The sequence below is a fragment of the Carassius gibelio genome, chromosome A21, assembly GCF_023724105.1.
Source record: "Carassius gibelio isolate Cgi1373 ecotype wild population from Czech Republic chromosome A21, carGib1.2-hapl.c, whole genome shotgun sequence".
In the NCBI taxonomy this organism is placed as follows: Eukaryota; Metazoa; Chordata; class Actinopteri; order Cypriniformes; family Cyprinidae; genus Carassius; species Carassius gibelio.
In genome coordinates this window covers 7,874,760-7,890,666 of record NC_068391.1, presented here as the reverse complement: position 1 = coordinate 7,890,666, position 15,907 = coordinate 7,874,760, and the positions used below count along the sequence as shown (strand labels likewise).

Sequence of the window (15,907 nt, the reverse complement as noted above, 5' to 3'; positions counted from 1 at the left end):
TATATTTATTTAATCTTTTTTGTTGTCTTCAGACAAATGCAGTGAGATTTTGTTATCAAGACCTGCTGTGCAAATTTAGTTTAGAAAGAGTGTGATATAACTAGTTATCAGGCTTTTGTTTTGCAACTCTAAACTCTAATCTTTAGTAACTTTTGTAATTCTGCTTTTGTTTTGCTCTTTTGTTGTTTTTGATCGCTTCCACTGTCCTCCTTTGTAAGTCACTTTGGATAAAAGTGTCTGCTAAATGACTAAATGTAATGTAAATTTAAACTCTATTAGATACTTGTAAGTCATTAAACAAAACTTTAACAAATTGGACACACTGTTCCACATAAAACAGTGTAATGTGCCTATAAGAAACATGACAACAGAGTAGGATGAAGACATATGTCATGAATAACAAAGAAAAAGACAAATAGCAGCTCTTTAATTGTACAACTTCATTTCCATGATCAGACATTTCAATGTGTATTTAACAGCTATAAACAGAAGTAATTAACATTAATTGCTGGAAATATTGAGAATCTGAACCAACAGTTTATTTGACTACATTTAGTGTTTAGCTCTTCCACGTTCTCCATTAAACGAGAGATGTTACACCTAAAGGGACAAAATATCATAAGGTCATTCTAAGAACAGGTTTTTATAAGCAATAGTACATAAATGAATGTGTATCACCCACTTCATTCGTAAGAATTTCTTTTTTTGGCAATTTCAAGGAATTTGAATTCACATAACCGGTTGCATGTTAGTACAGTCCTAGATGAGGATAATTTCTCATTTCTGTGTTGACGGGAGCTTACCATGTGAGAGTTTGCACTGCTTAAGAGCTTCATTGAAGCCTTCGCACAAGCTCAGATCAGCCTGAGTCGTTGCACAGTCCAGAAACTGCCTCACCTCAAACAGACATGGGCCAGACTGAGACGGTGGAAGTCGTGAGGGCTCCTGCAAGCCATTAATAAACAGATAAACACCAGATGAATGGATGTAACCTGTCATGCTTATTAGTTTGTCATATTCCTCATGAATATAAAAAAAGTACATAAATATTAATCTTCTCACCACCACATATATGCATGCTACAGTTATTTATTATGTGGTTACTACGATTTTTAAAGCAATGGCTGCAGAAAAAGTGGGCAACTGTAAAAAAAAATGTTATGATTTTTCAAAAATGTTTTTCACAGAGAAAAATGGCAATTTTCAAGTATCACCTGATATGTGGGTGCTGGTTTTGGTGCCTCTGAGCTGCTGCTGCTGCCTCCACTGAAAGCACCTGTGATGGCACTGCCCATCACGTGTCCTACAGCCGAACCCACTGCCACTCCGGCAGCTGTGGTGGCCATCTGGGCCATGAGACCTGGCTGCTTGGGCTGGGCCGAGGCAGGGGCCACTGCCATCGGAGGAGGTGGTGGTGCAGGGGCTGGAGAATAAGATGGGGCAGGAGCACTGAGAAGAAAAAAAGGTGAAATATATAAGAATAACCAAGTATAAAACCACTCATGTCACTAAAAAATAAAAATAAAAGTAGCACAACTTATCTTGGCATATACCTTGTAAAGGATATACATAGAAAGAAAGATATAAAGAATAAAGATTTTACATTAACCAGAATCAGTATCACGCGATGCAGACATGTCTTTAAACTGGTTTTGGCAACTTAAGATGGAAAGAAGGTAAAGTCTTAAACCTGGTTTTGCATCATAGGCTACTAAATGCCAGATATTATGCATAAATAAATACATTTTAATAAATACTAAGCAGATAATAAAGGTTTTCCACACCTGGTCAGTAAGAATATTATGCTTTTGGTTTGACCTTTCACCTACAGCTCTGTATGTATTTGGGATAGGAACAAACAAAACAGTCTAATGTTTTGTGAGCAGTCTGGTGTTTTTCTTGAATGCTGCTCTTCTAACTTTACCCCCACATTTAGTCAAAGTTAGCTTGAAGCTCGCAAACGCAGTGTGCGTTACAAAACTCTCAGCTGAAGTGTCTGAGATACGATACATGCTGTTTTATAACAAAGTTCGGGAGGAACAGTCGCAGTTCATTAACCTGATTAACACAAGTGGAGACCAATCAGTAATCAACTCATGACAAGGTATAAATAACAGCAGAACCTATCTCTGTTCATTGACAGTTTCAGCATCCCGGTTCGCGCTGTCTGTCATCTTATCACAGACGAAATCTTCCTTCCAACAAGGAGATCCATACCGGTGATTTTTCAGATATGCTACTTTGCTGACCATGATCATTAAACACGGCCGTTGAGCACCATCAAACGTCATCGCGACAGCTGCTCTTCGTGCCAAGCCACACGTCGTGGCCAAAAGACCGTGCAAAATTCAAGCTCGCCTCGCTTGACACCACAATTGATCCGATCAAGACCGGGCTCTCTTTGAGCGCTGGAATCGCAGCACCAGCAGGCATTCAACCAGCCCGCTCCTCAGTTCTTACTGCAGCAAGCCTCTTTCACTTCCCGCAGCGGCTCAGCCTTTCACCGCGGCTTTTTCCGGCCGAGGCGAAGTTTGAGGCCGCCTCCTGCGTCATAAATCAATACATTTTCAGATGAAGACGGTAAATACAGGTTTGCGGCCAGAAGTAGTGCGAGAGCCGCGTGGAGTTCCGATCACATATGTATGTGGAAATTCAGATCCAAATTGAGCCTCGGATGCGTTCAAATATTTAAACTTCTGGACCAGGCCGTGTGCAAACGCCCGACCGGATGTGATCTTTCGGTGCGAGGGCAGAATTACCTATATTTTGTTAAACTTGACATTATTCTTCAACATCATTTATGTAAAATGGTGGTTCATAATAATTATGGCAGAAATAATTATTAAACCATTATTTACGTGATTAGCCCCATAAAACCTGCTGTTTTTATTTAGGGGGTAATCTGATTTGTGACGATGTATTCATACATTATACATTATATTCATTCAAATTATTAACTTTACCATGGTGAACATGTCAAAGTAACAGTTAGGGCTACTGCACGACCAGTTTGAAAGTTAAGCACGCCTGCCGCGAGAGGGAGAAATGCGACAATCGTGTACAAATGTCGCGTGCTGTGGAAAGGAGGCTTAAAGTTTGTTAAATCAGGCCATGAGGTAGTCATCATCCACACTGAAATGTCCAAAGATATCATCTGCCTTACCGTGCATGTTTAAACCTCACTGAGGTTTTACAGACAAGTTTCATGCAATTATTCTGGCAGGACCAATTTTCTTGGGGACATATTTCACCATCTACTGGCGTGATCATTATACCCTCGTTTTGCCGCAGGACAGCAGTGTGAGTAAATTCTGAGTTTTTCTAGGACCGTAATATGAAAGCATGCAAGTAAATATCGTTAGAACTGCTTGTAAGTGAATAGCACATAACTGCAATTAACGTTATTGCCATAATCATGTCTATGGTATGTTTTACAGACATAATGATTTTCATTGCATAATGATTCCCATAGTTTTCAGAAGCCTCTGTTTCCACAGTCTATACTACAACGTGAAACCAGTTTTCCAGATGTATCCATTAGTGCTAGTGATGCGTCGTTCGTAAACGAATCGTTCTTTTTGAACGAATCTTTTAGGTGAACGAATCTTTTAGGCGAACAAATCGTTCATGTTATCCACGGACTCATATTTCTCGTTCAGTAAAGTTCCTCCCTTCATAGCAGCGCGGCGCTTTAAGAAGCGCATGCGCAGCTCAGTGAACCGGGTAACAACCGTTTCATCCTGTCAAAGAATTACTCAACATCGAGCCGATAGCCTTCGAGTATGAGATGTGACAGAGTATGTGATTTGTTGAATGTAGTAACGAATACGCCCTTCAATGAACGAGTTTCATATGAGTCTGAATTAGATCTAGAGATCTTATCGTTCGCGAGTGAAATGACTGAACTGGCACACTTGTCATTCGTGAACGAACTGAATGAACGGATACATGTCGTTTGTGAATTAAATGAACTGGCACATAGCTTATCTTGTTCGCGAACAAAATGAATTAGAGTAAACTGGGTTAATCTGCTATTTTAGCATGTCAATCTCGAAAATGCAAGCGCAGTTATAGGTACAGTAGCTACTGTGCACATACGCTCGTTTTGATATTTAGCAACTCCACGTTTAATCCATAGACCGTAAAAGAAAGGTTAATCCCCTATTTATGGATGTGAGTAGCTATATAATATACAAACTGTCTGACCAAACAATTAAAATGCTAAATAGGCAAGAAACCCTGTGCTTTGTTCATCTGAACAACTCAATTAGACTTCATATATTGAACGCGATTATACACACATTTTAATAAAGCCAGATCAGTTTTTGTAACAAGTGAATGCGTTCGTTGACGTAAGACATAACACATAATACATTCTTTTGCCACCTGCTGGCATATTCTGTGTAAAACGAAGAAATTATCTCCGAACTAATCATTTTGTTGAATGAACCGAAAATGAACGAATCTCTAGAAAGAATCATAATTTCCACCACTAATTAGTGCTGCAACGACGCGTCGACATCATCGCTTACATCGAGAGAAAAAAAAAAAAAAAAAAAAAAAAAACGTCGACGCGCGTGCAATGCGTGGACGCGTCACACTGTTTACATCTCGCATAATGGCATACAGTGAATGAAGAAGTTGCATTCTATCACAAACCGAGACCACTGTTATTAAAAGTATGAGAATACTTTAAACAGAGGACAAATAATACGTCTCTTTGTTCCCTTTGCAAAACCGATATGGTGTACCACGGCAGCACAACTGCGATGAGCGAGCACCTCAGAGGAACATCTAGGCGCTCTCGGGTGTCTCCATGCAATTTAACTGGTTACCCCGTGATCTGGTGACCAACTTCCTGGTTCAGGTCTGATATTCTTGCGCTGCGGCATTCTGAAAAGTTGAGATGTTTTCAACTCTATGCGGAGCGGACGCGCCTGAGAAGGAAGAAAAAAAAAAAAAAAAAAAAAAAAAAAGACGTGATGGGTGAACGGCCCCTTAAAAGACAGCGCGCCACGAGACAACAGTCACAAACCACCGAGCTACCCAGAATCAGCTCCAGATCTCTGGAAACCATGCTAAACCTTGCAGAACCATAACTACATTCTATGGTCATGATGCTAAAGAACATTTCAAGACGTCTCAGACAACGGTAAATTTATGGCTACCGTGGTTTAATTATAAATGCTGTCATAAACTCATATTTACAATAGTAAAATAATTTTTTGCCTCTTATTTTATACTGTTAAAAAAAAAAAAAAAAAAAAACTTCCTCCACATTGGTTGAAAATGAACAAAGGTTGAAAATGTTACTAACCTGCCTACTCTTCCCACAGTCAAGGAGGGGGAACTCAGGGCCCAGTGGTTAGAGAGTGGACTCCTAACCCTAGGGTTGTGGGTTCGAGTCACGGCCCGGCCATGCCATGACTGAGGTGTCCTTGAGCAGGGCACCGAACCCCCAGCTGCACCCTGGGCACCGCAGCATAAATGGTTGCCCACTGCTCCGGGTGTGCGTTCACGGTGTGTGCGCGTTCACTGCCGTGTGTGCACTTGGATGGGTTAAATGCAGAGCTGCTTCCACAGGAGCCTTTTCCGTATCTCCTCACTGCCGCAGCAGTGTCTGCTCCCGCAGGAGCCCCTTTCGTATCTCCTCACTGCCGCAGCAGTGTCTGCTCCCGCAGGAGCCCCTTTCATATCTCCTCACTGCCGCAGCAGTGTCTGCTCCCGCAGGAGCCCCTTTCGTATCTCCTCACTGCCGCAGCAGTGTCTGCTCCCGCAGGAGCCCCTTTTGTATCTCCTCACTGCCGCAGTAGTGTCTGCTCCCGCAGGAGCCCCTTTCATATCTCCTCACTGCCGCAGCAGTGTCTGCTCCCGCAGGAGCCTTTTCTGTACCTCCCCCAGATACACAAAAAAAAAAAAAAATAAATAAATAAATAAATAAATAAAATAAAAAAAAAAAAAAAAAAAAAAAAAAGTCATGTTAAGCCATTTCACTGAAATAAGCTGTTCAGTTTTCACAATAAGCGACGTGAATTTCAACAAGGGTTTATGATCAGCTTTGATGCCCCACATTCCCAGTCGCATTAGCCTCTGCACAATACGCCGTTTTCAAACATAATAAAAAAATTTAATTTAAAAGTCTCTCAGCAGACGCAGTAAATATTTATCCGTTTCCACTGCCCGTCCAGCGAGCACCAGTCTCTCAGCGGACGCAGTAAATATTTATCCGTTTCCACTGTCCGTCCAGCGAGCACCAGTCTCTCAGCGGACGCAGTAAATATAATTTGTTTCCACTGCCCGTCCAGCGAGCACGAGTCTCTCAGCGGACGCAGTAAATATTTATTCGTTTCCACTGCCCGTCCAGCGAGCACCAGTCTCTCAGCGGACGCAGTAAATATTTATTCGTTTCCACTGCCCGTCCAGCGAGCACGAGTCTCTCAACGGACGCAGTAAATATTTATCCGTTTCCACTGTCCGTCCAGCGAGCACCAGTCTCTCAACGGACGCAGTAAATATTTATCCGTTTCCACTGTCCGTCCAGCGAGCACCAGTCTCTCAGCGGACGCAGTAAATATTTATTCGTTTCCACTGTCCGTCCAGCGAGCACCAGTCTCTCAGCGGACGCAGTAAATATTTATTCGTTTCCACTGTCCGTCCAGCGAGCACCAGTCTCTCAGCGGACGCAGTAAATATTTATTCGTTTCCACTGTCCGTCCAGCGAGCACGAGTCTCTCAACGGACGCAGTAAATATTTATTCGTTTCCACTGTCCGTCCAGCGAGCACCAGTCTCTCAGCGGACGCAGTAAATATTTATTCGTTTCCACTGTCCGTCCAGCGAGCACCAGTCTCTCAGCGGACGCAGTAAATATTTATTCGTTTCCACTGCCCGTCCAGCGAGCACGAGTCTCTCAGCGGACGCAGTAAATATTTATTCGTTTCCACTGTCCGTCCAGCGAGCACCAGTCTCTCAGCGGACGCAGTAAATATTTATTTGTTTCCACTGCCCGTCCAGCGAGCACGAGTCTCTCAGCGGACGCAGTAAATATTTATTTGTTTCCACTGTCCGTCCAGCGAGCACCAGTCTCTCAGCGGACGCAGTAAATATTTATTTGTTTCCACTGCCCGTCCAGCGAGCACCAGTCTCTCAGCGGACGCAGTAAATATTTATTTGTTTCCACTGCCCGTCCAGCGAGCACGAGTCTCTCAGCGGACGCAGTAAATATTTATCCGTTTCCACCGTCCGTCCAGCGAGCACGAGTCTCTCAACGGACGCAGTAAATATTTATCCGTTTCCACTGCCCGTCCAGCGAGCACCAGTCTCTCAGCGGACGCAGTAAATATTTATCCGTTTCCACTGTCCGTCCAGTGAGCACCAGTCTCTCAGCGGACGCAGTAAATATTTATCCGTTTCCAATGCCCGTCCAGCGAGCACCAGTCTCTCAGCGGACGCAGTAAATATTTATCCGTTTCCACTGTCCGTCCAGTGAGCACCAGTCTCTCAGCGGACGCAGTAAATATCTATCCGTTTCCACTGTCCGTCCAGTGAGCACCAGTCTCTCAGCGGACGCAGTAAATATTTATCCGTTTCCACTGCCCGTCCAGCGAGCACCAGTCTCTCAGCGGACGCAGTAAGTCCATCCAGCGAGCACTAGTCTCTCAGCGGACGCAGTAAATATTTATCCGTTCCACTGTCCGTCCAGCGAGCACTAGTATATTTATCCGTTTCCTCTGTCCGTCCAGCGAGCACTAGTCTCTCAGCGGACGCAGTAAATATTCATCCGTTTCCACTTTCTGTCCAGTGAGCATGAGTCTCTCAGCGGACGCAGTAAATATTTATTCGTTTCCACTGTCCGTCCAGTGAGCACGAGTCTCTCAGCGGACGCAGTAAATATTTATTCGTTTCCACTGTCCGTCCAGCGAGCCTCAGTCTCCCAGCGGACCCAGTAAATATCTATTTTTCATTATTATTTTTCTTTCCTCTGTCTGTCCAGCGAGCCTCAGCCTCCCAGCGGACACAGAAAATACCTATTTGTCTTCTCTATCAGTCCGCGAGCACTAGTCTCACAGCGGACTCAATAACATCTATTTTTCCACTGTTTGTCCAGCGAGCACTAGTCTCGCAGTGGATGCAGAAATATCCATTGATTTCCCTGTCCGTCCAGCGAGCGCTAGTCTCTCAGCGGATGCAGTAATTATCTAATTCCTTCTACCTGTCCATTGGGCCTCAGTCTCCAAGGGGACACCGTAAATACATATTTTTTCCTCTGCCTGTCCAGCGAGCACTAGTCCCTCAGCGGACGCAGTATGCATCCATCTCTTCCCGTTCTTCGTCCAGCAAGCCCAGTCTTCCAGCGGACGCAGGGACATAATTCGTCTCCCATATCTGTCCAGCGAGCCTCAGTCTCCCAGCGGACGCAGTAATATCTATTGGTTTCCTCTGTCTGTCCAACAAGCACTAGTGTCCCAGCGGACGCGGTAAATACCTATTCATTCCTCTACCCGTCCAGCGAGCCTCAGTCTCCCAGTGGACGCAGTATGCATCCATCTCTTTCTGTTCTTCATCCAGCGAGCCAGTCTTCCAGCGGATGCAGGAATATAATTTGTTTCCTCTATCTGTCCAGCGAGCCTCAGCCTCCCAGCGGATACATTACGCATCTAGTCAATATATCATTACACCTCGCAGGCAGACGGTGGAGCCCGTCTTCCCGACACCGTAACTGCTTCTTCCTCAACTATTAACCAACAGGACCTGCCTGCTCCTCTACTTCTGCCAGAGGCAATGCAAGATCTCCCGGTCAAACGACCATACTTCTAAAAACGTCAGCCCGCCAAATCTCTGCGTTTTGGGGGGTTCGTAGTCTGGCGGCTGTCCTTTTGCTCTCTTGTTTTTGGGGGGAGTACTCTGGGTTCGGGCCACATCCCGAGCTCGGAGCCCTCCACCCGGACAGCACGCCAAATACGCATAAACTTACGGTATTAATATACGTAGATGTGAACTCGTGAAATGCTGTTTTATAACAAAGTTCGGGAGGAACAGTCGCAGTTCATTAACCTGATTAACACAAGTGGAGACCAATCAGTAATCAACTCATGACAAGGTATAAATAACAGCAGAACCTATCTCTGTTCATTGACAGTTTCAGCATCCCTCCTCCACCCCATTTCTCCTCACTTATAGATCCATCTACTCTTACCACAACCGGGGGGAGTACTCTGGGTTCGGGCCACATCCCGAGCTCGGAGCCCTCCACCCGGACAGCACGCCAAATACGCATAAACTTACGGTATTAATATACGTAGATGTGAACTCGTGAACTTGCTGGTGCTGGTGAAGGACGACTGCGACTTCCTCTTGCCATTCCAAATGTAGATCGTAACCGCAATCAATCCCCAATTATTATTATAAGGTCGCAAACAAGCGCTAAGGTAGTTAAATCCACTCTATTCGTGGACAGACTACTGAATGACAGCCGGTAGACGCACGTGCCTTTGACCTTGTGGTTATACATTCGCGGCGCATGCGCGCGGCAGTGTTCTAGAAAAGAGCATCGATTCAGTAGTTCATTTTTTGATGTATGCGATTAGTTATGTTTATGTAAATATATTATGTGTAACCATTCCATTTACCCTTAAGCGTTTGTAAAATTTTCTAAACCTCCATGGTAGAATTGTGGAAAATTATCTTTACTTATAAGATGTGTGAGGTTCAACATGTGAGGTGATTGATTTAGCCTATTTAATGGTATAATGATTTTTTCGTTTTCTAAATTCATCTGTTTACAAATCCTAAAACATTTCTTAGCCTATATGTTAATAAACAAACTTTTGGTAAGGTTTATAGAACAATTATCTCTATAACAAGCTGCGCACTGGTGGTGTTTGTGGAGAGACCCGCACGTGATTGTAAAGCGCTTTGGGTGTAAAGCAATACACAATACAGCGCTATATAAATGTCCCTTTCATTCATTCATTCATTCATTCATTCATTCATACATTCATTCATTCATTCATATTGGCTGTTTATTAGTAGCCTACTTATGAAGCATATATTCTGGATGACCATATTCTACATCCCTAATCCTTCCCAAATAACTAAATTTAAAAGCTATATTTTACTAACGACTTATTAGCAGCAAATTAGGAGTTTACTGAGGGAAAACAATTAAACATAAACAGATTTAAAGGCGTAAAGTCACAAGCATTCCCACTAGATGGCACTAAAATATTGGTCTTTGAACGAGGGTGTTTTAAATCTATGTTTTATTACAACATTTGCTTTTATAGAGATTTTATACGAGATTCTTTTATTGTTTCTTTAAAAATATGGTGCATTTTTTTCAAATAGAATAGACCTACAAGCTATTTGTTCTTTTTGGAAAACAGAAGTTTTCTTATAGATTTAACCATTCTGTCATCATTTAGGATATTTCATGCTATTTCAAACCTGCATGACATTGCTTCTTGTGTAGCTAAATGTCGAAGCTCTAATTTTTGTATTCCCCCAACACCACCATTGATTTTTTTGTATTTTTAAAGTCTTTGAAAAAAAACTACATTTTCCAAGCAGTATTTTGTATTCCATTTAAATAGGCTACATTTTCATGTATTTGTGCCCATCTCTGCTGATAGATAACTTCTTCTAAGCAAGAAAATCAAAGGTTTTTGTATAACATAAGGTTGAGTAAATAATGTCAGAATTGTAATTTTTAGGTGAACTTTCCCTTTAAATTCCTTAATCACACATGGCATCTTCTATTGTCTTGTTTTTATCTGAGAAGAAATTGTAATCTAAAATGGAAATGTGTAATTTGACTAAATGCTTTGCAGGCACATAAACATGTTGATAAAACCGGCACTAATAATTCTAAAAAATGTGCAGTGGTTACAGCTGGCCTGATATTTCTGTTTAGTTTGTAGTGTGGGGGAGCTCATATTTACTTAAATTGGCATGATTCACATCCCAGTCTCAAATGGCAGGCAGTGATTCACCATGCATTAGTCTTTGTAAGGTTCTGCTTTATTTCACCATGATAGGTGGTCTGTTGCATCTCTATATTAGTGAATTTATATGAGATTGAACTTAAACGACCATTAGGGCTCATTAGGAATACTGTGTCCATATGGTCTGTGATGAGACTGTGTGCATCTGATCTCCACAGGCATCCCTGGGGGATTCCGGAATGATTCACAAGGTCTAAAAAGCAATTCAAATTAAAAGATCCCAGACCTGAGAAACCAAAGAGAACTGGGAATTACCTGGCCACAGTTATTTTTGATTGTATTAGTATTGTATTGTAAATAGTGCAATGTGATTTGTGCGGACAGAAGTTTTGAAAACTTTGAAATATTCTAATAGAAACTTATTCTAATATAAGCTTACATTGCTTAACGAAATCTGAACTGAATTTAAAACACTATAGGCATCACACACTTGCCAACTTTTTAGATTACAGAGGAATAAACGGGGTAACATACACTAAACAAAAGAGGGTCACACACTATCAAGCTTTTAAATCGTTCTCAAAAAAACAAATTCACATTTGATCATTTTTAAGAGATGCTTGCCAAATGAAAAATTTTCAAATAACAAATGTTGTCAAAATGATCCCCATTTACACAGATCTGGGAAAATGACTTGTATTGTATTATGCATACCAGGCTAGTCATTGGCAATATCACTTTATAAAGAAACACTATGTGAATATAGTTATCAGTACACAGTAATCAGTTACAGTGCAAATGACCTTATATGAGTTCAGTATTAATATTACTGTAATGCTGAATTGTTGCTAGTACAAATGTTTAGTATGTTGTTGTGGACTTCGTTTTTTATTCGTTTCATGGTACTGTAGTTAACTGCAAAATAGCGACTATTGTCAGCAGTCATGATATACATGCATGATGTCTTTATTGACAAAGCTTTTACTAAAGAGGATTATTTTATGCATTTGAAACACAAAGTTCCAAATACGAAGACTGATGTATTCACAATTTGTGTCACACAGAGATATTATTGTGCCAACATTTGCATCTTGCATCACCGCTAAATAACTAGCTGCACGAAGCGTGTGTTTTATAACCTCCACTCCTCTACCACACTCTTTCTTGTGGTCACGGGCGCATGGGATTGAGGGATCAGGGTGAGGAGGGGTAGAGGCAATGATTCATTTCCATGGGGCTTTCTTTCATGTGTCCACTGAGTGACGTTTAATAGAGCCTCAGGGGTCTGGTTGAAGCTGCTTCCATGGTGGAGTGTTTGAGGAGTCTGGCTTGCATTTTATCAGATTGAGGGGGCCCCGCACCCGAGAAAGAGGCTGACAACAGCACAAAAGAAGTTTGTTTTGAACCTCCTCATCCTCGTGATTGAAATCTTTGCTTTTGCTTTGTTCTTAATCAACATAGTTTTCACAAATAAACACACAATTAACAGCTGCATGCTGCAATGGACCTCTGTAGTTCAGCTGGTAAAAAAAAAATGGCACACATTCTGATCAAATACATACCTTGAAGACTCATGCATAAATGTAAAGCAACATTTTTGGTGATAAGAATAAAGAGCACTACATTATTATTTGCTGACATGCACAACAAATATGAACTAATACACATACTTATGCATTCACTAGGAGAGTCTTTTGTTGTTCATTAGAGGCTTCTGAATGACATCCTTTCCCCAAAGGTTCATGAGCCTGCTGGGATGTGAGGGTTCCAGTATTGTAATTTCTTCACAGGATTTCTTATTATAGAGAAGTCCCATGGTGCACGGAGGAAGAAAAGGGAGGCTGGTGGTTGTATGATCTTTTACCACTGTTAACTTTCTCTCTGTAAGTGTCGTTAGTGATACCCAACTGATACAAACCATTGAATCTTAAAGAGCTGCACTCCTAAAATATATAAATGCTTTAAACATTTGGCACTGAAGCAAAGAACTTGTCTCAATCAGTAACACGTTTAACCCACCTTTAACTGTAGACACAAGTTCTTACTCTGTAATCAAATTTCACAATGCTGTGGGTGTTTTTTTTTTTTTTTTGGAGATAAATACTAATTTAGCAGAAAAACTACAACGAGTCACTGAGCCAGACAGATCTTTCTGCTTTGATCCTTGTCTATGGCATAAGTACTTAAGTAAGCTCAAACTCTCTACAGATTTCACCCGAGGATCAAAGACGAGGATCAAAAATCAAAGATGATTTTTCAGCAGCCAGTACTCCAGTCTTCAGATTCACATGATCCTTCAGAAATTATTGTAATATGCTGATTTGCTGCTCAAGAAACATTTGTGTTGTCAGCATATTTGTCAGCATATTTCAGCATAAAACATATATACTGACACTTTTGATCAATTTAGTGAATTCTTGCTGAATGAAAGCAATCATTTAGTCCAAAACGTTACTCTTATACTGAACCTAAACTTTTGAGCAGCAGTGCAACTGCATAAATCAAATTCCCATATGTTTAATATTTGCTGTGTCATTTCAGGTCTTGTATGAACACGCGATAATCACTTGTGGAGGAAAACCAGCTGGAGAAGGTACGAATTCAGATCATGTGCTTTGCGATACATGAATCGTTTGCAGGACACGGCAGATCTCACATGCATCAGACCTCTTCAAATCTGTCTTTTTCCACACAAAACAACATGCATTTCCCTCCTGGCAAGATCGCAACGCTGTCTCAATTCATTCATTTTGACTCGACTCAACTATTTTGGGAAGAATTAAAAAAAAAGGACTATAATTCATGGTAGGGCGAAACAATAAGTGTTACCAGACACCTTGTAAAATGGAGTGCAAGTGCTGTATGTCAAAAGGGACATTTGTATTCAATTTACTTCTAAACATTGCGGGCTAGGGTTGCATTATGAGCTGGTGGTTGAAATGGTACGTGGTCCTTGATACGTTTAAATGTTTATGACTTTGGGAATGCTGTGAGAGTGTTCATACAATGGCATGATTTGTATCATTAGACATTCACTCTCTTAAATGGATCAATGTGGCTGGGTGTCAGTGATTATGTGATTCAGCCACAGCTTATTTCAGTGATGGGAAGCCTGAAGATCTCCTGCTTAATTACCCCTTGCAGATGCTGACTTTGATTTTTGCATGTGTGCAGATGAGAGAGAGAGAGAGAGAGAGAGAGAGAGAGAGAGAGAGAGAGAGAGAGAGAGTGGACATACCTTAACTTTACAACTCTTAGTATTACAGTTAAGCTTACAAAAAGGCCGTCAGAGCAAAGTTTGAGTAATCTGATAAATGTGTTTTCGCCTCCTGCCCCCATCTACTGGGGCTTTACAAATAACCCTGTTATTTGAGATGAGTCCGCCTCATTGTGGTTCTCTCTACTATTGTGAGGGGGATAGATGGTTTTGGGTTGATGGACCAACAGCCATCTGAAGACATAATTGATTATACATGTGCCTCATTGGCTTTGTTGTGGTTGGTTCCTCTGGTGGTGTCAAAGGGTTAACAAGCCCTGGTGTTTATTTGGAGGAAAGTGGCTAAAATCAAAAAAGAGGAGTAAATATTTCAAAAGGGCAGCAAAGCCATTAAGAACCATTTGGTGAAAAGTTCTTAAACATATATAAAGAAACTTTGTCCACTATTAAGAGCCTTTTAAGGTTCCATGGATGTTAAAAGTTCTCCATTTACACCAAAGATGCCAATAAAGAACCTTTATATTTGAGTGTGTGGGTGAAATCCACTCACACAGAGAGTTGGATTCAGGAGAGTGAGTTCTGGATGAAGGATGGATGTTTGGTTGTTTATACACTGGGCTTTACTATAATGTTATATAATGTAAAGGATCGGACGTTTCATGTATATGTAAAATTTAACTTGACAGTGCTGAAACCACATCTTAAAAAATAGATGAATGCCTCTCATCGATTTGGAGATTGCTGAGGGAAAATACAGCTGCAGTAAGAGATCATAGGGGGATAATAATGGTTTTGAGAATAAAAGTAACATCTAAGCTTCAAGCGCTCTGAAATTCCTTGAAATTTCAATTTTCAGAAATTTAGAGCTAAATTAGAGCTAAGGTTCTTTGTTGCAGTGGCCGAGAAAAAGTAGGATCTGACTCATTTGGTAGGAGTTCTAAAATGGGTTGTAGATAGAGTTTCAACATTTCCCCCATCCTACTCAGCTGTGATATAGTGATTATATCAAAACAGAATGAAAAACTGGCAAAGGTTTGAGAAGAAAAATCAAGCTCAATAATGTTCAAGTGTTGGCAAACAAGTGCAAAGATAAAGAATGCTGTTTGAGAGCAGTGTTGGGCAAGTTACTTTTAAAAAGTAATTAGTTACAGTTACTAGTTACTTCTTCCAAAAAGTAACTAAATTAGTAACTCAGTTACAAATTTTTAAAGTAACTAGTTACTTAAGAAAGTAACTATTGCGTTACTTTCAAGTAAAATTAAATTTTAAATGCTCAAACGTGACCCCACCTCTAACCCTCTTTAAAGGAACTTAAAATACATGTGCATGTTCAATTATTTATGATAAATCTGAATATTATAATGAAATGGACACTTAATACAATACATTATTAACAGAAACATGAAACATTGTACACACATCTAAAAAAAAAAGTTGCTGTGGGACAAAGTGAGACTAGCCTCCAATCAAATTGCATGTATGTAGATATTATGTTTATATAGTGGATCAATGCAAATAACACGATAGATTTTTGGGAACTTTTGATATTTCCTTTTATTGTTTCTTTAATTTCTTGAAGGAAAAAGTAATGTATATACTTCTATTTAGAGAAGGCTACTTTTGGATTATTTGGGCTCGTCGCCATACCTGTCTCTCGTTGACTGACTGGCTTGTGTTGTTCGTTGTGTGTCCTGTCCTGTCCGATGATGGGTCGTTCGCGAATGAGCGTTAGTGATGATGGATCGACT

At 41.0% G+C, this 15,907-nt stretch overlaps 1 protein-coding gene across 3 annotated transcripts; it reads right to left on the bottom strand.

The window, feature by feature from the left end:
- Positions 1-410: 410 nt before the first annotated feature.
- LOC127942103 (coiled-coil-helix-coiled-coil-helix domain-containing protein 10, mitochondrial-like) lies at positions 411-9,519 on the bottom strand. Of its 3 annotated transcripts, none has more exons than XM_052537669.1 (4): positions 9,319-9,519; positions 1,215-1,451; positions 804-945; positions 411-600 (listed from the first exon to the last, which is right to left on the bottom strand). In XM_052537669.1, exons 1-4 carry the CDS (start codon positions 9,358-9,360, stop codon positions 581-583), a joined length of 441 nt encoding a protein of 146 aa, XP_052393629.1. In that variant the 5' UTR covers positions 9,361-9,519; the 3' UTR covers positions 411-580. The 3 variants fall into 3 exon arrangements, with proteins under 3 accessions (XP_052393629.1, XP_052393630.1, XP_052393626.1); XM_052537670.1 differs by lacking the exon at positions 9,319-9,519 and adding an exon at positions 3,164-3,222 and having other exon boundaries at positions 1,215-1,449; XM_052537666.1 differs by lacking the exon at positions 9,319-9,519 and adding an exon at positions 2,218-2,306 and having other exon boundaries at positions 1,215-1,449.
- Between the last annotated feature and the right edge of the window lie 6,388 nt (positions 9,520-15,907).

Excerpts from the sequence above, each read along its gene's own strand:
- LOC127942103 (XM_052537666.1), bottom strand. The coding sequence starts at position 2,291 with ATGACGTTTGATGGTGCTCAACGGCCGTGTTTAATGATCATGGTCAGC. Across the intron at positions 1,450-2,217 it reads GCATATCTGAAAAATCACCG|TGCTCCTGCCCCATCTTATT; the intron begins GTATGGATCTCC and ends TTTTCTTCTCAG. Across the intron at positions 946-1,214 it reads AACCAGCACCCACATATCAG|GAGCCCTCACGACTTCCACC; the intron begins GTGATACTTGAA and ends AATGGCTTGCAG.